The 24,867-nt window shown below is 35.8% G+C and overlaps 1 protein-coding gene across 4 annotated transcripts in view; it reads right to left on the bottom strand.

Moving 5' to 3' along the window:
• LOC135130175 (cGMP-dependent 3',5'-cyclic phosphodiesterase-like) overlaps positions 1–24,867 on the bottom strand; it is a 164,725-nt gene that overhangs the window by 67,973 nt on the left and 71,885 nt on the right. For all 4 annotated transcript variants that reach the window (XM_064057531.1, XM_064057532.1, XM_064057533.1 and 1 more), the window contains exon 5: positions 17,184–17,497. In XM_064057531.1, the coding sequence (XP_063913601.1) occupies positions 17,184–17,497 (314 nt within the window). The remainder of the gene's footprint in view (positions 1–17,183; positions 17,498–24,867) is intronic.

The raw sequence follows: 24,867 nt of genomic DNA on the forward strand, positions 1-24,867 counted from the left end.
TAGCTTTAAAGTGATCTGGGGAGATATTATAAAATAAAAACCAATTCGCATGTTAATTCCCTATATCCAGACTTGGATGCGGCACCCTGTATATATGAAATAATATACTATTGTAATACACTGACCGGCAAAAAAAAAACCGGCCACCCTAAAAAATTTCGCAAAACCAAGGTTTAAAAATTATTAATTTAACTGGTGATCGTTATGTTATTAAAAAACCATTCACTATTGTGTAAGGAATGCGGTAGTGTCGAAAAGACAAACGAAATGTTGCAATGTTAACAAACTGCCAACTTCCGTACATCCCTCTGGCGAAATCAGGTGGCATAATGTTTAGGTTAATGAAATAGTAGAGTTAGCAATATTTAGTTTATTTAAGGCGTGTGTATGAATTGGGAAAAAGGGAGAAGCAGAAGTAGTTATTGTTAGTGTAGTAAAGAACAGTGAAATAAAGATGTGAAAGTGAGTTGTTAGTATGTTTCCACCCTGGTAACCACCCATCAGGGGATTCATGGTAAACAGTGGTTATCACAATTGACACATGAGTAGACAGCGGATTTCTGTCGGGCTACGTCACGATTATAGGTGAGGACGCGCTGGTTCGCCGAGACTCAGTAGCGGGTGATAGAGAATCACTGAATTTAATCGTCATTTATTCCATAAATACAATTAACGATTTATTAATCAAACAGCTAAGTAAATGAGAACTGGAATTAATAGCAGAGTGCAACGAAGCAGCGTTATTCTAATCTGAAATAAACGAAGTGCAATGAATTCCCATCCCGTACGAGCCGTACCGAGTTTGGCCTTGCCTAGCCCGACAGAAATCCGCTCTCTACACATGAGGTATAAATTAGCAAAAAAAGAAGCCAATTAAACGCAGAATTAAATTTAATTTAACAAAATAACAGAAACAGAACGACACTTTGAGAGACGTCTATAAGAGTTAACGGAATTATTTTCGCGTGAAAACGTTTATTAATTGCGAAACTTATAATCAAATGATGAAAAACACTGTTTACAACAACAGCCTCCTTTGTTGTTTTTTTTTTAAGAAGATATCGTACTTGGTATGTTTCTGTTATTTTGTTAAATTAAATTTAATTCTGCGTTTAACTGCATTCTTTTTTGTGCTAATTTGTACATCATGTGTCAATAGTGAATGATTATTTAATAAAATAACGATCAATAGTTAAATTAAATAATGTTTGAAGTGGTTTTGCGAAATTTTTCAGGGTGGCCGGTTTTTTTTTGCCGGTCACTGTAGTTATATAACGGACATTTTTTTTTAAACTGAACATAGGCCTATGTTCAGTTTTAAAACGACGCTGCCAACGCAGGAACATTGTTGGTTGTCAAACCAAGATAAATCGTTTGAGTAAAGCAGTGCTTTTTCAATGTATACTGAAACTACAGAGTGTTATGCACATGTTCAACAATAAACAAAACCATAAACACGAGACAAACTTTTTATAAAACAATAACTAAATTTTATAGCAAATATTCGAAATGACCGCCTCCCTGTTCCAAGCAATAACCAAGTCTGCGATGGAATCCTTGCACTGCATATCGTACGAAATTTGGATTCAATTCTTGGGAAGCTCTGACTACGTTCTTATAACTCCTCATTTGTTTGAATTTCTACATGATTATAAATTGTATTATGTAGATGTCCCCAGAGAAAAAAATCATTTGGCGAAAGATCTGGTGATCGTGCAGGCCAAACAACAGGACCAAATCTGTCATTTTAATAATTCGTAACTATTCTACACGAATGTGCTGGCGCACCATCCATCTGGAACCAAATGTCCTGAGTATTTAGTGGTTCAATTTCAGGAATAATTTGGTTCCTTAAAAGTCTAAGAATGTTATTTACATTTAAATTGCTGTGACGAGCCGTCACTAAATTCGTGCACGAAAAAAGCGTAACAAAAAGACGAATAACAAATGCCCAGACTATAACAACAAAATTCGAAAATTTTGCATATAGTACCATTCAATCAGATAATCAAGCTCGACCACCAATCCCTGAACGTGAGAACAAAATTCGCATATTCTCAATTTGCAAATATTGTCAAACATTGCAAACGACATGCGCAGAACCGTACACCATAAAAAACTACCAATGACAATTACTTTCATCCGAATTCGTACTCAAACTAAAACAGCTGCAGACGAAACGCATACGCATAAAAAACATCAAAGAACGCCGCCCTTACGAACAGATGCAACAGGCTGACGCAATGTAGCGATGACGACATGGGAACCATGAGGCAAGTTGAAAAAAACCGACAATTTACGACACAGTAGCCCCATAAAGAACGTCAGAAACAAAACCATATTCTAACCATACAAGAAGACATGGTACGATATTGCGCATTTAGTGTGACGTCATGTGCCTGTCATGTCCGCCAACTTCAAATTTTGGCTTGTTGCATGTTCGTATTATCACTATAAGCGAACCATGCGAAATTTTGAACACATGTTATTAGCATCTGATTTCAACTTAGCACCTTCGAAGATAAGTTAACCCATGGTTAAAAAATGAACCGAATCTCATCCTCTGTCATAACCTCACATGTTACAATGTGACGTCACGTGGCTGGTGCGCAAAGCAGACGAAAATTCATCCATCGGAATAGCATACTTCTTGTACCATGATTCAAACGAAATTAAACCCTATAAAACAGCGAAATAAGACCTAAAGTCGCGTTCCGTGTAACACATAAATCATTTAGAATTATGGCTCACTAACGTCGTAAGAGACAAGATAAATGGGTAAAAATCCCTATAAAAGCAGTAGCGTAGGAAGTGATTTTATTCAAGTTCCTAGTTGTAGTGGGACACGCTGTCCATTTTCGCACCGAGTTTTTTTTACTATTTTGCCTGAATTTTGAAGAAATCCGAACTTGGAAAAATTTGCTGAGACCGAGAAGAAGATAGAAAAATCTCTATGCTGCATCTGTGTAAGTCTGCCTTTCAGTCAGGGGCGGCTTGTCCTATGAGGCAGGTGAGGCAGTGCCTCACCAATGAATTTTACGCCTTATTAGGATTTTTTTTATTTTATACGGACACATTTCGGCCAATAATTTGTGTCTTTTTTCTAAAATTTTAAAAATAAATATAGAAAATTATATTCTTATTTTTATCTCGGTAGGTACTCGTTGCTCCCTTAATTAAACAGCGCGCTTAAACACTCGGCACAACATGTATTTTGTGACGCGAATGAGGCCGACTCGAAGCTTGCCTCTACAGCATATATCGAAATCATGTCGTTAATAGGCAAGCAACCTGCAATACACTTATAAGCGGTATGAGTTGAAAAAAGACAAAATTGAGGCTAGCCTCATTTCCGTGCTTGCAAAAGAGATGGACAACTATAATATTAGCGCGCGGGGAACGTGCGATTGCAATGCAGTCTGCATTCGCAGGAGTATTCAAAATTAGGCCGTTGATTGTTTTGCCACAAATCTGTGTGTGTATAAATTGATTCAAAATTTCGGTAACAGAATTTTGTCTTAAAAGTGCCTACGTTTGCGTGGGTCGCGTTAGTGCTTTGTGCTTGTCATAATTTGATTTCGGTAATCGTTATTTAAGATTACGAGTAAATCGGAATTTTTCTCTACTAACGTTAAATGACAATGGCAGTTCTGTTTTTTCTACTTTCACATATGATGATAAATTGTATGTAGTTAAGGAATTAAAACCGCCGGTTCCTGATTTGAGTAAATCGTTAATTGATCCATAAAAAAAATTTAAAATAAATCCGTGTTTATATTTTATATTTTTTTCATTTTGTTTTTTGTTATAAATAAAATTAGCTTTATTTTATGTTGTATTTGATGTTTTTCGATATGTTTCCTTTAAAGTTTATTTTAATTTTGTTTTTTGTTAGAAGTTATATTAGTTTTTTCTGACCACGCTTCCCTTTCCTTTTGTCCTGTCATTCTCATCCTTTCCTTGCAAGACCTCCTTACACCTTCACGTTGGTTCTTTGTGGACAGTTAAATAAGTTTACAAATTTGTTTATTTGACTAAATAGAAAATATTTAAGTAATCTTGATTTATTTATATTTTAGAGCGTTTTGTGCTGTGCCTCATCAATTTTTCAATCATGAGCCGCCCCTGCTTTCAGTCATACTTATAGCTTATTTGAAATCAGAAGTACACAGCAATAAAAGAGCGCAGATACCAGTATTTGAAACACTATTCAGTGCGCATAAGTACTACTATCACAGAATCAGCGGCGTCGAGGACGAACTTCCTTTACTCTTTGGACCTGTTTTGTATGTTGTGATGCTAACGCGTGCAACATGCAAATCCCAGTAACAACACTAATGGTCTGCCACTAGCTCGTCCATACTCTTCGCCCATTTCCGCGCTTCGCGCATTCGTCCCTCCCACTCGATATACTTCTGATTTGAAATAAGCTCTAATCAGTGGCGGCTCGTGAGGTTTTCTTCAGAGGAGGCTCAAATTTGAAAAGCACTACTTTTTATATCTTTCATTGCCTGAGTATTTTTTTTTGTCATGCCCACGAAAAGAACACTCCTGCGTTGATAAATAAACTATTGCATCGATAAGTCTTTTCAAAATTGCCCTATTTTTACCAACTTTCTCGTTATACTTCTCAATATCCCTCTTATGAGCGGAATCTAAACTGGTAGTAGAAGAAAATATGTGTTCCTGTGATTTCTCATGCCTTTCTATTGCTCATGACAAATTTTGTAAATTATTATAGCCTGTTTTATCCCAAACGGAAAATTTATCACTTGTGAATAATACACAATTCCAACAGTATAATTTGTTTTTTAAAAAACCGAAACCGTTAACCATTTAGTTTTATTATAATTATTTTCATGTTTTGCTTTTTACGAGTACCTGTCATTACCATTAATGGGAGTGGTGGTGTTGGTCTCCCCTTTTGCTTTATAGCGATCTCTTTATCACAATCAAAGCTACTAAATTCATTTTTTAATAGATAATTTACGTATCTGCACATGAGACTGAATTATTTTCGTTGCTCATTCACGTTAAGTATAAATAATATTAATATGCCGATAATACCAGCTGTTTTTAACGATCAGAAATAAAACGCAAATAAATGATACAAAAAACACCTTAGGCTTTACGTAGGTACTAAAGCCTAAACACCACTCACCACTGAATAGGGAGCACGCGAAACCACCTCAATGTTTTTCCAATTTACACCCGATCGCTCCAATTACCTAATAAGAAAGAGATAAAATTATCCGTGCGACTTGATCTGAAAAGAGATGAACTAGCCGGAGGCTAGCGGCCTGAAGCGGCACCCTGATCAACGTTTTAGCCAATGCAGTACCAAATGACGATGCGTCAAGGTTGCGGTCTCAATAGTAAGATACATTCCCGGCGGAGGCTAGCCTTTATCGCTGAAGCCAAACGCGGAGTGGTGTAAATTATGATTGTAAGGACGCAAATATAATTTTTTTCTACATTTTAACCTGATATCTGGTGAAAGTAAATTAAATCAAACAAAATATTCTGAAAAGTAACAAATGTCTACAAAAATACAAATTCTTTCATCGAAAAAATTAGAGGAAGCTCAGCCCCAAAAAACAGAGGAGGCTCAGCCTCCCCTGCCTCCTCTGAGGAGCCGCCACTGGCTCTAACTTATCTCGCTCTCCCTCTGCCATAATATGTTCTCGAGTTCGACCGTACTTACGAAGCGTTTAATTTATGCGTATTAGTCGGGGGGTCTTCGATACGTTTGGTGTAAACAGATAGCGTCGGGGCGAAAGAAATTTTTACCGTTAACAGATGTTCTCGTTTGTGGGTGGTACTTTTGGCCTTGCGTCAGCTTTTGGTCATCGGGGAGGATTTTTCGATAATTTACCGATCGCTTTTTATGAAAATTAATCCATCGTTTCCTTAATTTGAGGACTCGACCCCTGCGTTTGCGACACTGAGATGAGTTTTTGGGAAATTTCCGAATGGAAACCATTTTAATCTGATTTTCTTGCAGTCGATAATTTTATTTTGAATTTATTGCCGTTCAATATGATCCCGTTTTCTGATTATTATTTTTCCATAGCTTTGAAAACATTTCATTTTAATAATTAATATTAATAATAATATTCTTACTGTACTTTAGCGCATTTATGGTACAAATTTCTCAGCGTTTAGTTTTGCTGAAAAACTGTGACTATCCATTTGTGTTTTTATTTGACTACCCCGTAACAGTTGATTTTCTCGTGAACAAGTGTTCGCGCTCGACGTATTTAGCTAATTAAATGAAGTAAAATTTACTTATTATTTACGAGAGAGGAAGTAAGTGTTGACAGACGACATGAGCAATGCAGTAAACTATAAATATTTGAGAACATTTGAAAAACAAAGACTTAACAACTTCAAAAAGATAAGAATTGGTACCTGGAATGTAAGAAGCCTGTATGAAGAAGGCAGAACACATAACGCGATAAAAGAAATGAGAACAACAAATGTGGATTCTAGGAGTGAGTGAAACGCGATGGCCTGGGTCTGAAGAATGTGAAGTTGACGGTTCGAGTGTACTACGCTGGGAATGGAGATATAAATCACTATAACGGAGTGGCAGTTATAACAACAGGTCGTGTGGCAAAATCAGTCACAGGTTATGTACCGGTATCAGGCAGAGTCATCATATTACAAGTCGAGGCAAAACCCTTCAACATTAATATAATCCAAGTCTATGCGCCTACATCCACCAGCAGTTAGGATGAGTTGGAAAAATTCTACCAGGATATCAACTCAGCTCTTGAATTAGTAAAGTCCGCAGAAAACACAATTTTAGATGACTTTAATGCTAAAGTTTTCAAAGGAAGATGCCAACGCGTCATCGGAAACTGCAGTTTAGGAAACAGAAACGAACGTGGAGACCGATTAATACAGTTTTGCCAAAACACGATTTTTTCGTAGCAAATATCTGTTTCAAGCTGCCCGCACGGAGAATTTACACATGGGAATCAAACACCAAAACTGATGGAAAGATTGTAAGGAACCAAATCGACTATATTTTGCTAAAAAATCGACATAGGAATAGCTTAAAAGCAACAATTAAAGGAACTGTGAATGGAATGAAATTAAAACATCTTTAAACAAGATCTGCATCGATAACTTGAAGAGAAATAATAAAATAAAAAAAAAGTCTTGGATGACAAAAGAAATAATCGACTTGATGAAACAACGAAGGGTCTCTAAAAACGATAAGAACATGTATAAACAACTCCAAACAAAGAAGAGATAAAAGACCCGACAAGCAAAACTGAATATTTGACCAGTCAATGTAAAATCATAGAAGAATTGTAAATAAAGCTGATTCATTTAACATGCATAAAAGGGTTAAAGAAGCGGCGGGACTGTATATAAAAAGAAATGCGGGTTTGTTGTGTGACGAGCAAGGAAATACTATTTTTGAACTAGAAGAGAAGCTAAAAGACTGGGAAAAGCACATAACCACTTTATTTGATGACGATGGACGTCCAAGTATGTCACCTGAAATAACAGCTCTAGAAGGACCTATCATTACGATAGATGAAATACAACGTGCTATCAACAGTTCAAAAAATTATAAAGCAACGGGACTAGATGAAATACTATGTGGAATATACAAAATGATAAACGACGACAAAGCTTTAAAAATACTAACAGATTTTTTCAACAACATATATGTTAATGGATGTTTTCCAACAGAATGGACAAAATCAGTATTTATTCCGATACCCAAGAAAAGAAGTGCTAAAACTTGCAACCACTATAGGACCATTAGCTTAATGAACTACCTACTCAAAATATTTCTCAAAGTGATACACGGACGAATATATAGGAAATGCGAATTATATCTAAGCGGAACACAGTTTGGCTTCCGCAGTGATTTCGGTACAAGAGAGGCGCTTTTCAGAGTCAATGTGCCAGTAAATATGTACCCATGCTTCATTGACTTCCGAAAAGCACGAAACACTGATACAAATTCTTGTAGATATTGGGCTGGACAGCAGAGATATTCGAATCATTGAGAATCTATACTGGAAGTAGGCAGCGGTAGTACCTACAGATGGCACAGAAACAACAGTACTGAACATCAAACGCGGTGTCAGACAAGGATGCATTCTATACCAGTTTTGTTTAATATCTATTTTGAAATGATATTTACAAAAGCACTCTCGGACAAACAATAAGGTATCGTAGTAAATGGAGAAATAATAAACAACTTACGCTATGCGGATGATACCGTACTGATAGCCTCCAGCAGAGAAGATCAAAGTCTGCTAGACTGCGTAGTAGCAAAATGTGAGGAAGCTGGACTTGATTTAAATATCACAAAAACTCATGTAATGGTCATAAGCAACCAAACAAATCTTAGAGCAAATATTAGAGTTGGAAACATAAAATTAAAACAAGTTACCTAATAATACCCGCTATCTGGGGTCCCAAATAAATAACAATGGAGACAGCCACTCTGAAATTAGCTGTCGAATAGAGCAGGTCCGCTCTGCCTTCAAGAAATTAAATCGAGTTCTATGCAGTAGAGATCTTAGAATATCCTTAAAAATCCGGTTGCTTCGATGCTATGATTCCGAGATAAGTACATCTTGAAATTACCATAAAAGCTTTGAAACTTCTAACATCTTGTGGCTTTATAGTATTAAAAATTATAACCGACGATTTCTCCGCAAACATGAAACTTTTCAAAATTCTTTGTAATGGTTCTCTCCAAAATTCTATTTCTCACCCGTTTTTAGCGCCATTACCTTTTTTTTAAGTTTTGATTTTTGTCGTGCGCTCAAAAATACGAGAAATCTCTTTTTGAATCGCGGTATGAATTCCAGTAATGGAATAATATCTTCAGATTATGTAAAAAAATATATGCAATTAAAAACAATTACCGATTAAACCAGTAAGAAACTTAACACGAAAACATTTGTTTCCGACAAATGTTGAGAGATTTTTTTTTTAATAATAATGAAAAAACTTTCAGAGTTTAAATATTTAATATATTTGTAGTCACTGCTACACGTGTTTCGGTACACAGTACCGTCTTCAGGCAGAAGAGAAACTGGGGTTTACAGAGCTATTCCTGAATTTATACCTGATTTAACAATGGTGTTTTCAAATTTATGTTAAGTAAGGGAGATTTATTTATTTCGGTTTGGTCGTTCATTAGTGTATTTAATCTATTGTACCTATTTATTTCCAGACATTCTAACGCGTTTAATTTTGCGCCTTTATTTTCTATGTGTAAAATTTTGAATTCGTCGTTGAAATTATGCTGTTCTTGGATAAGGTGGTTCGCGTACGTAGAATTTGATTTTTTGTTGACAAATGCTGATTTATGTTCTTTTATCCTTTCCTCAAATTTTCTCCATGTTTGTCCGATGTATACTAAGTTGTGGTGACTGCCCCTTAGTATACATCGGACAAACAGGGAGAAAATTTGAGGAAAGGATAAAAGAACATAAATCAGCATTTGTCAACAAAAAATCAAATTCTACGTACGCGAACCACCTTATCCAAGAACAGCATAATTTCAACGACGAATTCAAAATTTTACACATAGAAAATAAAGGCGCAAAATTAAACGCGTTAGAATGTCTGGAAATAAATAGGTACAATAGATTAAATACACTAATGAACGACCAAACCGAAATAAATAAATCTCCCTTACTTAACATAAATTTGAAAACACCATTGTTAAATCAGGTATAAATTCAGGAATAGCTCTGTAAAACCCCAGTTTCTCTTCTGCCTGAAGACGGTACTGTGTACCGAAACACGTGTAGCAGTGACTACAAATATATTATTTAAACTCTGAAAGTTTTTTCATTATTATTAAAATTAATATGGAGTTTAAACACGTATCAGCCTCATCAATACAAAAAATGTTGAGAGAATCGGTCTTAGGACCGATTCAAATATTTTCACCAGCTGTCAGTTCGTCCCTAAAATTTTCGCAAGAAAATAAGCACCGTCAATTTCAAGGAGTTGATGCTACTGTTAAATATATTGAGACTATGTACAATTTTTTTCAGGTACATACCGTAAATAGTAAAAATTTTTATATTAAATCACTAAATAGCACTATCGTCTAGTAGGTATTTGGATATCTGTGAAGAAACATTACTGTGATTGGGTACTATTTTTCCAAATTATATAGAAGATATTCAAATGTTTTCCAGTTCAGTTGGTTTACCAGGGTTAACGAAAGAGACCGCCCACGCGTTGGCGTTCATTGCAAAACGCACAAGTCTTTGTGTAAAATTGGAGTTTTAACCCTTTCTTTTCGTGTTATTGTCAATAAGAAAAACTATACACCATGTGGTTAACCTTACTTTATTGTAGTTACTATATGTACAAGTTTACACTAGTGTTGGGCGATTACGAATGATATAATCGAGATATTTCGATTATACCCGAATAATCGATCATTCGATTATCGTTTAGAAATCATTTGTTTATTCGTTTCGTTTTTCATTTCGATTGCGCACGAGTACACGAACCGATTACGATTCGAGATTTCGAAATAATTCATTCGGATTCAGGCAACTAACCGTAGAAAATAATCGAAATCATTAGTAAATTTCATTTGTTAGGTTGGTGGTAGTGTGTTACAAATGTGACTGAATATAACTAACTAAATACATAATATAATAATTTACAAACATATTGGGCCGTATGATTTCCCTTTTGTTAAGCCAATCGGTTTCTAAAATTTTGATTACAGTGAGTGGGAAAAGAATACGATAAAAGCATATATCAGAGAAAAAAAAATAACGAACGTCTCTAAATATTAATAAATGGAAAAGAATACGGACCACTGACAATGAAACTATTTTCAATCAATAAATAAATCGTAATTGAATGTTCGATTCAGATTTCGTCAAGCCACGCATGCGCACTGGACAATAATAGAATTTTCGAGTGATTATTCGATTATTTTAAACGATTATTTCGATTCATTCGATTAGTGAAATATGTCGATTATGCCCAACACTAGTTTACACTTCCTATACTGCTACGACGACTAAAAGGAGAGTGAGAGTTTTTACAGAGTCCGCACTTATATACTAAACTATACTATAGGTGGCGACACTTACCCGAAGTTACTCGATTGTTCTCGACCTAACCTTAACCAGAATAAGATATAAATGTATAAATATTACAACAATTATAGAACACGTATATGACGCGCGCCGGAATAGGATGTCGAGTTCGAGCTACGAGCTCGATCTCGGTGTCGGTGTCGAGGTCTGAACTGAGTCTGCACAGTAGATCAGTAACGAAACTTCAGCAATATTTGCGGAATGGGTGTGACCTTGGGAGCCCGTTCCCGGGAAACACGAAGATTCAAATATTTCGTAGCATTCGTATGTGATTCATATAATAATAATAATTGTACACAAAAATAAAAATGGTTGGCATGTACTAGTGACATTGGTCGTTTTTTTCTTTCTTATAAATTATTAATATATTCAAGCAAAACATTTTTATTCAATTTTGACGTTTTAAACTGCGTTTATTAAAACCTTAACAAGTCTGACAAATAAGTTGTTATCCACAAGTGAATTGCAAAATTTTTAATTCACTCTTAATATTTTTAAATCACTCACAAAAAAATAAAAAACAACTTCAGTAACATAAACATTTTGCTTATTATTTTTAATAGTTTTCACAAAATACAATTTGTTTACAATTTTCACTAAAAGGTTGCTGCAAATAAATCAGTACTGTTTGACATATTTGTTTGGCTCTGCCAGGCGTCAATTTGGGAATTGTATAAATCCCACACCAATAGAATTCCAAAGAACGTTTCGGAAACTATTTACTACAGATTATTTCGATACGAGTGCAAGAACCAACTGTGAAACACTATTTTATTTGAAATGAAAAATTTGCGAAGGTGTTCTTTTAAACAAACTTCCACAACACATCTTCCCTGTATTCCGGCCTCTTCAACAATCATTAAGTGATGTGAGTTACCGGAAACTCACCTTGAAAGAACACAACTGTTTATGGTATGTTTGTGGATATTCATTAATACGAAAATTCTCACACCACCATTTCTGCGAAGTTTGTGTGAACTTTGCACATTCTAACGAAGTGGTACATCCTGTTTTAATTGTGTGACATTTTAAAGTTTTCAATGAAGATGTAATTTTTGGTGATTTAATGATGCCACCTGAACATTTTGCAGTTTATACTCCGGTAGTGGGTAATATATTTTGTGAGTTTTTCCCAATTTATGCACTGTATTCGTTAACTGGTTTGCGGCTAAAAAACGAAGCATACAAAAATACCATTCCACCACCCCTGCAAAGGCTTTCCATTTGATTACCTCGTCTCAGTTTTTATTAGAGTTAGAATTTTTTACACACTAAAATTTAAAAAAAAATCTTGGACCGCTCAAACACGCACACATCGAAAATCAAACTATTTCGTTTAACCTGCAGTTTGTTGACCTCTTTAGCCTGGAATTTTCTAGTATTTTTTACATGTATCGTAAGACTGTGTCGTAAGTATCTATTACTTTGTTACAATAAATTTTACGTTTGTTTTTAACCCCATAACCCAACATCCCGTATGATTCCGTAAATAATATGACATTTCTTGTTGACAAAACCCAGAGATTTCTTAGTAACCTAGATACGGTGATCCTATGCAAAAGCGAACATACGTTCTTGGCCAACATGTACACTATGCGTTTTGCTTTCCATCTTCTTTTACAGCATGGGAACGCAGGAGTATGATTTTGTAGGTCTTTGTTTAAACCTAGCAATTTACGATTTTGCGCAGTAAACCCTTAAATTCTGCTAGCGCAAGTCGGTTCTTAATTCATACAATGGCCGGTGTTTGTGTGTTTGTTAGTTTGTTCTAAGAGATTTCTTAGGTTATAAGATTTATATTACGGTTATAAGTTTAAACTGCATAGAATTTCTAAAAATGGGTTACAGAGTGTGTGTTGTATGCAAAGAAACATCTAATAATTCTTTTGTTTCGCAAAAATATTACAAAGATTTTTAATAATCCCGACATGAACAATCAGTGCATTTCTCAGGGATTACTAGATAATCACAAAATACAATTGATGAAGGCAATAGCGCAAATTTAAAATTATTAATTTAAAAGTTCGCTTGCAACACGAAGCAAAACTGGTAAATTTTGCTTCAAAACAGGCGAAAATAAGAAGTAAATTAGTAAAATACATTTTATTTAATAATGAGTAACTAAGATTACATTAAATCACCAATATTTAATAATAATGTTAATAAATTTATACCACAGCTGTACGTCTTTTTTCTTTTTCGTTTTAAGCTCTCAACATTGTGCATGCAAATAAATACAATACGATTCTCTATTTATGTTAGAAACGTTCGTGGCAACAAAAACTTTTGACTATAAGAAAATTGTATTATGTCATTTTTCAAGAGTTTCGCCGGTGTGAATGATAAAGAAAAAGTACGAAAAAAGGGAAGTCGACAGTCAAATTTATTCCAACGATCTTGTCCTTGTAATATTTTAATCTTAACATTACAAATCATTTTGGAGATTGCTTAGAAACTTTTCGTTTGCCACTTGTTAAAAAACTCGAGTTATGATTCTCATTTATACCATTTTAAATCAGTGCGCCAAATTATCAACCAATGTTAACAGTCGCTAGAATTAGACGAAGATAGCACTAGTATGTAGTGCACATTACAACGAGTAAGAGAAAGACAGAGAACTGAAAATATGTCGACACTATTTTCATACATGTTGTTCCACTCTTTGCTGCCCATAGCCGTATCTAGGTTACTAAGAAATCTCTGACAAAACCAGACAAAACGTTCACCGAAAACCTTAAAATGAAAAAGAAACTATGTTCTTCAAGGTCGGAGCACCTTTAGAACGCTAGTGACCTCTTTATGTCGTTCCGTAAGCTCCCCATGTATTTCTTATGAACATAGGCATGTAACGCCGCGCTATAGAGAGAGAGAAATAAACTATTTAATAAAATGTGTTCGTTTGACTGTTCCAACGACTAAATTAGGTACAACAATTGATGCCGTTTTCACACGCTTTATTACTCATTTAAGAGCTGATATGTATATAACTCATTTTAGTTACCATAGGCCACTAATAACTGTATTAAATGATAGGGATAAAGATACCGAAGGCGATAACGCTATGATTGAACAGTAATTGGTATTTTAAATCGAATAGGTAAGTTATAAATACTCTAGCATTTATAAACATTTACTCGTTACTTTAGTTGGTAAATTGTAAATTACACATTCTACATTAATTTTATTACAATATTATAATAATAATGAATTATGATATTTCTATGTGATAAATAAATAAAAAAAGTATATTTTATAATAAACAATAGTTGGCAATACATGGATATTTACTTTAATTAACCCAATCATCATCATTAATTATCATTTTGTCAAAAAATACAAATGCAACATATTTTTGGTTTTTATTATTTTTTAAGAGAAAATTAATGACTTCGCCGCGTGTACGTGTTTAATTTATACAAATTGACAACGCAGAGTTAAAACTCCATCAGTGTCTGGGTCGACACACTTTTTTTTTATTTCTTCTGGAGGAGTCAGGTTTTTATTATGTTCTGACAAAATCTTTCAGTTCTGATGCTGTGGAAGGAATGTTTTCGCATATAAGGCTCAAGGGAGCATCCAACGATACCACAGATGCTAGAGCGGCGGAATATGTGTTAAGACACAGGGCCGCCGCTAGGACTTTTGGCGCCCGAGTGCAAGTTTGAATTTGGCGCCCATCTTCAATATAGATGATAAGATGATTTTTTTTAAAATTGTGTTAAAATAAGTGGAAAATTAAGGACCAGTGTTTAAAACGTTAAAATTAAATTAAAATTTATTTTGTATCCAATGAACAAACAAATATCTTTATCGAACCGAAATCTATTTTGCTAATAAAAAACATAAATACGTATGTATTCATATATGTAATATAACTGAATACAAAAAAAAGAATGTTCAATTGCAACAATAGACAAGTTACTTACCTTGCCTTGACTCATAGTTGATTTGAGATATTTTTTTATTACTTTCAATTTTGAAAAGGATCGCTGGCCAGATGCAACCGAAACTGGTGGTTTAAGCAAAATTCTAATAAAATGCTATTGATGTATTGGAAAAGTTGGGATTAAATTGTTTTCACACAAATACGTAAAATTTGGTGGCGATCTTCTAACGGTTTAGCTGAAGGGTGCAGTTTTAAAGCTTTAATCTTATTAAATATGTCAATGTCGATCTCACCAAGGAAATCAACTGTAAGTTTTAAATGTAAATCTTTACAGGATTTTAACATGTCTTCTTCTGAGGACTTAAAACACATTATTGAAATCCCAAATACATTATCATATGTGTTTAGTTCCTCAAATCTATTATTTAAAGAAGACAAAGTTTGGTCTAGAATTCGGTAAAAAAAAATTATTTTAAAATTAATTTTTGGATCTACAAGAACTTCGTCATTTTGCTCGTAATCAAAATGTTTTGGTTTTCTTCTTGGACGCACGGTAACATTGACGGAAAAAATGGTTCAACATTAATTTCATAGGCAAGTTTGTCTGCTTCAGTTATAATTTTAGCAAAACCTTCATCTGAACGATATTTGTTACAGTAACTTATTACATCTTTAAGTCAGTTGATCCATACTTTGATGTTGATGTTAGGATTCTGCATCATTTTAGTTAAGATGTTGATTTGATTCAAAATATCAAATTAAATTATCGTTGAACAAATAAATTTATACTTTTGTATGTTTAAAGCCAATAAATACACTTCATGTGTTATGATACAGTACCATGAAGAAGTATCTTTGGATATTTCCAGCAAATCATCAAAGATTTTGCAAATGTGATACCGTATAAATAAAATAAAATTATCGTCTGTTCCTCCGAACAGTGCAAGCTCCAAACCACAAGTACAAATAATAACAACTATTGTTGCATTTGCCAGCTCGGATACCAACAAATTTTTAGAGCAATGTTCTTTTAACACCTTTCTGTGAATCACTAAAATAATTTATTAATTTATTGCTAATATCCTCCTTCATGTTCCGACAAACAACACCCGCAATTCTCAAATCTTATTCCTTTATGCTTTACCGATCTACACTGTTCACCATGCACTATAAAAAAAAAACAGATGTTTATTGATTTATTGATGACCGGATGATCCTTACTTTGCTTTCTCCCAAAGTCTCAATAAACAATTTTTTTAGAGTTGTAATTTTTTTTTAATTATTTTGAGAATTTGGAAAAGTGCTGCTTTGCTTGCCAATTTGCCGCCCCCCTTTGGCAGCGCCCGCGTGCGGTGCACGCCTTGCACCCCCGCTTACGGCGGCCCTGTTAAGACAAATTTACGTTGTGGAATAGTAAAATCTAAATCTTCAAATACAGCTGAAAATGTTGATTGCGTTAGTAGAGCAAAAATTTCAAATTTTTCAAGACATAATTCTATTACGCCATTTGATTTATGTGATGCAGATTTAATATTACCATTTCCTTTATTAGAGAAAATTTGAAATTTTGGAAAACCCATTACCATTAATGCGGAAAATACCATATACTCAGCATCTGTTGCCTTTATGGCGGGGTATATTTAAAAAAAAATAATTCAAAATGTTTCAACAAATTGAAATTCGACATAATGTTACGGCCGTCGGGAGCGCAGCGGACGCCAGATCTTAGTTGGCCGTGGACTAACTAATTATATAGCGGATAATTCGGTCCGTGTAATCTGCGCCCTGATTTGACTTGGACTCTGAACTCGATTAAAAAACTAGAGTGACTCTTCCCGACGGTGGTCCCTTTTTAAACACCCACGTGTTGCTTCTCAAGAGTTCGCGTATGCTGCTTGGAGTTTGTTCTGGAACCCCCACCGATACTTCAGCTTCTAGGCGTTTCGTTATTTGAACTCCGCCGTGGCAGAGTACCGGGGCGGTGTATGGGATTACTTCGTAAGTAATTTACTAAGAAAAATATTCTAATTTTGTTTCTTTTTTCTATTTCCTAAGTAAACGGTTATTATTTTTAAATGACTGGTACGGCATAGGCGTTCATGCCGCCCCTGACCAGCCGCCACTGCTGCAGCGCAAGGGTAACTGACACCAGTCAAGTCAGACACAAAAAATCAACTTACGTTATATAGGCTTTTTCCATCAATTGCAGATTTTTCAAGCATAAGTACGCAAAGTGAGCGGTGGAAAACAGGTGTTTCCAGTTGTGGTAACGTATATTGCGACATCCATTTTTGATATGGAAGACAAATCGAAGAAAAATACTCTTCTCAATTGAAAAAGTTTTACAAAATCCGAGATCTTGAAACATTTTCATTACGAAACAGGTAGTTTCCGTCGGTACAATTGTTCGAGGAGAAAAACTAAACTGATCAAAGTTTGGGTACCAGTGGATGAGAGGACAAGTTAACTTCTTTTCGACTTCTATTTCTTCTACCTATCAAAAGAAAATATGTGTTTTAGAAACTTACGGGCCTGTTTATAGAAAGCGAATTAAATACTTAATCCTCAATTAATTTAGCACAGGATTTAATTGTAGAATATGAGCCTGTGATTGGCTAAAACATGCACGTTACCCAGCAACGGACCTCAATTAAAAGGTAATCGCGAACTAACTTTAACTCGGTTTCTATAAACCGGCCCTAAATACAGCGAAGTACGAAAAAATATGAATAAAAAGCTTACTACCTTAATTCAAAATTATAAACAAAAGTAATAAGTACTTTAGAAATAGTAAGCGTTCTAAATAATATAAGTTGCATATTTAAGAAAGGCGTTAACGTATGTTATCATATCGTACATAGATTTTCTATTTATGTGTCAATTTTATTGAACCTACTGTAAACGTAAGACATGAAATTGCGGCGGACCGGAAGTTTTGTCACTAAAATAACCCCTCATGGCACAAAGTTTCCCTCTCGTCATTCGGCCTACCCCCTCTTGCCAGAAATATGTTCAAATAACTGAGCCAAAAACCACTTATTACTTTTCACAGCCTCCAATAATCACATCGCGCTTATCTTTATGTCTAGACTTACTCCTGCGAATAATCTCCTAAGCATATTCCAACACCTAAATAGAGACAGCACCCAGTCAAATCACTTCAATGGAAATTCATACGAAGCACATTTCTTTATTTAGATTTTCTTTAACGAATATCATAAATGAATGCATCTCATCACCAAATATGGATAAGTTTGCTGACCATCAATCAAGTCACTTTAAGCCTGGTTTTTGAATTGTCAGTTTCACTTCAAAGCAAGCAATTGTGGTTAACCAAAAACAGTTTTGATTAAGCGTATTTTACTGTATAGTTCAGAATATTTGATGAGACCAGGAAAAGAAACATAGTAATAAAAGGCCTGGAAGACACAGCAGATGAGAGCACTGGAGACTTACAAATGAAAATAGAAGAGCTTATAGCTAGGATCGGTGTTTCACTAAACGGCAGTTTAGACACAAACGAAACATTTAGATTAGGTAAGTTTAGAGAAGGAAAAATAAGACCGATCTTAGTTAAACTGCAGTCATTCCATAAAAAAATTGAAATATACAAAAACGCTAAAAAGTTGAAAGACAGCAACATTTGGATAGACGACGCTGTCACTAAGGCTGTTCAAGATATAAGAAGAAGATTGATCCCCCACTTAAAAGTAGCGCGGCAAAACGGGGAAAAAGCATTCCTAAAATATGACCAACTAATAATCGAAGGGGCTAAATACGGAATTAAACACTTCAACCAAGTAGACCAGGAAGAAATAAAATTTAAAAAGCGCACCGCAGCCGAATGTTCACCAGAAGAGGGATCTAAAACAAAATCACAAACAAAGAAGATATACAGACCGAGTTAACTTAGTTTAAATGTTTAAAAAAAAAAAATAAAGAAAATAAAAAAAATAAATAGATATAGTTATATAAAAATTAAACTAAAAAAAATAATAAATAAATAAAAAAAAAGAAAAAAAAAGGAAATAATAATAATTAAAAAAAAATAAAAAAATTATACAGGCTGACTGCGAAATACATGCAAAACAAAATGGAGAATAGCTCACAATATGATTATGTCACTGGCAAAAATTCACGGTCCTAGGTGGTAGCAGTGTGTAGAAAAAATTATTTGAAATTAAATGTAAATTGTTATAATTATTTACATTATAATTGGTAATGTTTCGTGACCTACATAATTACTGCAATGAATGGGCAGGGGACTCGGAGTAAGAACCAAAAATGTAACTTTATCAGGCACGTTTTTAATCGCAACGTGAAAAACACGAAAAGAGCCAGTCATTATCGAGCGGTCGTTGAAATTTGTGTATGGTCCAGTTTTCCAATGCAGAGTGTGTCGATATGGTAATTGGTGTGCGCGAACATTTCCAACAGTGGTACAGCATCTCCGAGATCATGGTACCTTCAACCTCAAACTCACGATCGTGGTCGTGATGGGACAGAAAGATGAAATTGGATTTTCGCAGCTTGTAGTGCATCCTATATTAAAAGTACACGGTCACAACCATACCATGTTGACAACGTGCACGGTTTGGAACCCGCTGATTGTCCACGTTGTGTAATTCACTTTTTGTCCGATGGAACTCCACATAGTCGTCAACAAGTATGATTTCAAGAGACGGTTTTCGAGAAGCGTGTATTGGTTGGATGAAACAATTCGTTTGTGGAAATAAACAGTGTGCAGAAATTATCGAAGAGCTTCAACAAGTGAAAGTGGCAGCCGCTACTCCGGTGTCTTTTTACCTATCAACAAACCTCTTGGGACGCTCTGACGCTTGTATTGCTAGTCAAGGAGAACATTTTCAACATTTCTTGTAAAAAGGTAGTAGCATTCTAAGTTGCTCTTATTTCTGTTCCAATAAACAATGTAAAATCGTTGTGACAAGGACCAAACATCCGTCAAAATTACCTAATTAATTAAACTTTCACACTGACCTTTAACGATGAATGAGTAAATGAATGAACGAATGATAAGCAGCAAAAAGGCGGTTTTACTTTTAATTGAAACTGAAAGTGTTTAGGTCGTTTTTATTCGAACGTTTTTCCAACTCTGTTTACAAGGTGGCTCAGTGCCTTCGTATCGAGAGTGGTTCATGGGGGTTTTGCCCCATTCGATTTTTAATTTATTTTTTCTATATTTCGGCTCTACTAGGGTGGGGGATGCCATGGTTAAAATATTTGCATATCTTTCGCAGTCACCCTGTATATACGTATTTAGGGCTTGTCTGGAAGCCACAGTCGGCAATCCCGACACCAGAATCGGGCGCTACAGACCAATCATCTATACGCCCTACATTAACTGATTCCAGAAACTTCCACAAGAAATAACCGGACCGACCCTACGACGACGACGAACCGCAAGAATCAGGCTATACGAATTGGCTGCTGGAACGTGAACACCATGACAGAACCATCCCGGCTGGCACAAGTCTCAAGGGAAATGGGCAGGTATAGAATACACATCCTCGGGCTCAGCGAAACACGTTGGAAAGGAACTGGAGAACATGTGATAGGAAATGGCGACATCTTTTTGTACTCGGGGAAAAATCAGAGTGAGAAACATGAAAGCGGCGTTGGCATTCTAGTAAGAAAGCAGACACGTAACTCCATAATAGAGTGGAAACCGATAAATGACAGAATCATCACCGTACGAATCCAGACACAACATAAGAAAGTCAGTATAATCCAGTGTTATGCTCCTACAGAGGTAGCCGGTGTGGAAGACAAAGACATTTTCTACGTGTTGAGAGCCACGCTAGACAAGATTAGAAGAGGAGACATAATCTTTTTACTAGGTGACTTTAATGCGAAAGTAGATTGCTACAACACAAATTTAGAGCACGTCATAGGAAAACATGGATTGGGAATGAAAAATGATAACGGGGATAGACTCATTGATTTATGTAGCAGTCACGAAATGGTCATAGGTGGTACATTATTTCCGCATAAGGATATCCACAAAGCGACGATTCCCCGACCACCGCACCGCGAACCAAATAGACCACATCGCAGTTAGTAGCAGATGGAGACAAACGTTACTAGATGTAAGAAGCTACAGGGGCGCGGACATAGCAAGCGACCACTACCTGCTCATTAGCAGAATCAAGCTAAACACGATGAGAAAACTCCATGTACATAAATTGTAGACCAAAATTCAATGTTGACCTTCTCAAGGAAGAAGCGATAACAGAAAAATTCCAACAAGCGGTCCTAGAAAAAACTAACAATATAGGCATAGGCGAAGAGAGTGGGAAGAGTTGGGAGACGGCTCGAAAAGCAATGCTCGCATCCGCCGAGCAAATTCTGGGAACGAAACAAGGCGACAGAAAAGACTAGATCACCGATGAAACATGGGACAAAATCGGACTTCGTAAGGTAATACACAACAGCATGAACAACACAAGTGCAACGGAACAAAAAACAAACTGAGGAAAGAATATAGAGCAGTAAACAAAGCAGTGAAAAAACTAGCCAGACGAGACAAAAGACAATGGGTAACAAACTTATCCCAAGAAGCCGAAACAGCAGCTGTCCAAGGCAACTCGCGACAACTGTACAAAATCACCAGGCAATTAGCGAATAAGAATTTTGCCAATAACTGCTCAACTGTGAAAGACAAAAATGGCGAAAATTTCACCTCCACGACTGACCAAATAAACAGATGGTATGAACACATCAACACTAGCTTAAGTACGCTCCCCGATGGAAACGAAGATATAAGTGAATCTCCAACTCCCTCAAACGATGCAAGAATTCCCACAACTGAACCAAGCTACGAAGAGGTCAAGAAAGCTATAAAACTTTTAAAATGCAACAAGGCAGCAGGCCCAGACAATATTCCTCCAGAATTACTGGTACAATGCCCGGACATTGTCGAGACCGTCATTTACTCACTTATAATAAATGTTTGGCAACAAGAAAAACTCCCTGATGATTGGAAAGAGAGGCTCATAGTAAAACTACCTAAAAAAGGTGACCTAATCTTATGCAAGAACTGGCGCGGCATTACACTGCTCAATGTAATAAACAAACTCGTCGGGACCATTCTGCACACCAGACTCGCGGATACACTAGAACCAACCCTACGAAGGGAACAAGCAGGTTTCAGGCCACACCGATCAACTATAGACCACATCAATACCTTACGCCTTATAGTAGAACAATCCCAAGAATTCCAAACATCGTTAGCACTATGTTTCGTCGACTTCGAAAGAGCATTCGACACGCTTCACCAGGAGGCAGTATGGAAAATCCTGCAAAATAGAGGAGTCCCTGCAAAGATCGTCAACCTGATAAAAGAAATGTACCGCGGCGCAAACTGCAGAGTGATGCACAAGGGCAATATCAGTAAAGAAATAGCAGTAAGAAATGGGGTAAAACAAGGATGTGTTCTGTCACCACTGCTATTTAACATATGCTTAGACCATGTCATGAAGAAAATAAATGACACAGCAAGCGGTATTCGGTGGGGCATGGTAAGCAGACTCGGCGATCTAGAATATGCAGATGACATCTGTCTCATCTCACAGTCCGTACGAGCGATGGCACATAAACTAACCAGATTAAGCGATGAAGCAGAGAAGATAGGATTGAAGATCAACATCCAGAAAACAAAAGAGATGCGCATGCGAATTCAAGACGACAGAGAACTACGTTTGAAGAACACGGTAATCGAACAAGTACAGGAGTTCACTTATTTAGGTAGTACTATCGACGAGACTGGAGGTACAGAAGCAGACGTAAGAGCAAGAATTAACAAAGCCAGAGGGGCGTTTGGCATGCTCAGCAATATCTGGAAGTCAGGTAGCTACTCCCGTGAGGTTAAGCTGCGCATTTTCAACACGAACGTTAAGTCAGTTCTCTTATACGGCTCGGAATCCTGGAAGATCACAAAGAACATAGCAAGTCAACTGCAAACTTTTATAAATAATTGTTTACGTAAAATACTACGTATCTTCTGGCCAAACCGCATAACAAACGAGGAGCTATGGTCAAGAACCGGACAGGAAAAAATAGGAATAGAAATCAGACGTAGAAAATGGGGTTGGATAGGCCATACTCTTCGGAAACCGTTAAATCACGTAGCCAGACAAGCACTTGATTGAAACCCCCAAGGACAGCGAACTAGAGGACGTCCAAAAAGCACATGGAGAAGAACAATCATACAAGAAACAAATGGCCTTAATAAGACGTGGAATGAAATAAAATCTATTGCGAAGGACAGAACCCGATGGAGAACACTTGTGGAAGCCCTATGTTCCTCCTAGGAATGATGGGGATATATATATATAATGAAATATTTAATGCAGGATGGTAGTCATCTTCTGGTACAAGGGGAAGATCCGAGTATTTTACAGAGCAATGAAGATTAGAAAATAGCAGATCTAAAATGCGATTGAATTTGTTATCGGTATTATTATACTGTAAAAATTTATGAAAATTCGCAAAATTTTTTAGCAAGATTGGCTGAAAAATCTGGTACGTTAAAGTCCCAAGAACAACGACATTGTCCATATGAGATTCTTCAACTGCACAGAATAAATTCAGAAAGAGCTCATAATCATTGAGGTTAACTGAAGGAGAAATATAAACAACGAAGATATAGAGAGGGAGGAGTCCACATGAAGATTTAATTTTTAGCCCAAGTATGTCTATTATTGGTAAAGTTGACGTGATATGCGGTAAGTCAATCTCGGATCATAAATGTATTAAGAACTGCAATAAGAATTCCACCTCCCTTTTGTGACATTAGTTGCAGCAAAATTTGTATCTTTTCTATACACTAAATAATTGTCTGGAAATAATTCCCTATTCAGAAAAAGAAGAATATTAGAATAAATATTATTATACAACGTAGGAACTTTTGAACGCAAGCTATGTACATTCTGGTAAAAAAATTGAGTATGGGAATCATAATCAGGTGCAGTATTTAGTTTAAATGGCGAATTATGCGAGGAACACCATTGAAATGCCGAATCGTCAGTCCCGTTTCACCACTGTTGATTCTTTCAAACATCTGAGATTTTAGTAGCTTCCATTTTTCGAGTTGTTTAGGTGTTTTATCAAAAGACAACCGAACGTTTTTATAAATATCTCTGGTGTTGAGATTTTTAGCGCCTCTAATTATGTTTAATAACTTAATTGGGCGACAGCGACCAGGAATAAATTTACATAATCTTTGTATACGAATATTAGCGATATTCACATCATTACTAGCTATTTGCAGGATGTTAGAGATGTCACTCGCTCAGACATTAAACGCTGATTACGAGGCATTGTTTCAGGCTGCTTGGGAACATTGTAAATCATGACGTTTCTACTTTGTTTTTGTCTCTCTACAACCTCTTGTAACACATCTTCAAAATTGGGCTGAGCAGGTTTAGGTTGGTGGTGATTGTTTATCATCGATTTTAAATCATTTATTGGTTGCTGGAAGGTGGCTTTTAGATCGTCAAGCGAAGAAGTAAATTCAGCACGAATGGTAGAAATAAGAGATTTTAAATCGCTGAGTGCGCTTAAATTGTTTTCGCAAGAATTACATATAGGTAAGTTTGACAGAATTTGACTTAGACCTCGTCATTTTTACATCGATTTCGGATAATCCTATACATTTAGCGTGTAAAAGTTTATGGCAGGCATCACATTAGAAGCTATAGTCTTTGCCATTTCTATTGAAACACCACTTGTTAATCGTAAATTTGGCAATGTTCATATTCAGACAATTTTCTAACTAAAAGCCGTTGCCAATCAACCGAAAGCTGTTACCAATTGCTAAATTTTAAGCAAAATCAACTGTTGGTG

This window comes from Zophobas morio, unplaced genomic scaffold, assembly GCF_036711695.1.
Source record: "Zophobas morio isolate AGI-343-1 ecotype UQ-CSIRO unplaced genomic scaffold, CSIRO_AGI_Zmor_V1 ptg000017l, whole genome shotgun sequence".
Taxonomy (NCBI): domain Eukaryota; kingdom Metazoa; phylum Arthropoda; class Insecta; order Coleoptera; family Tenebrionidae; genus Zophobas; species Zophobas morio.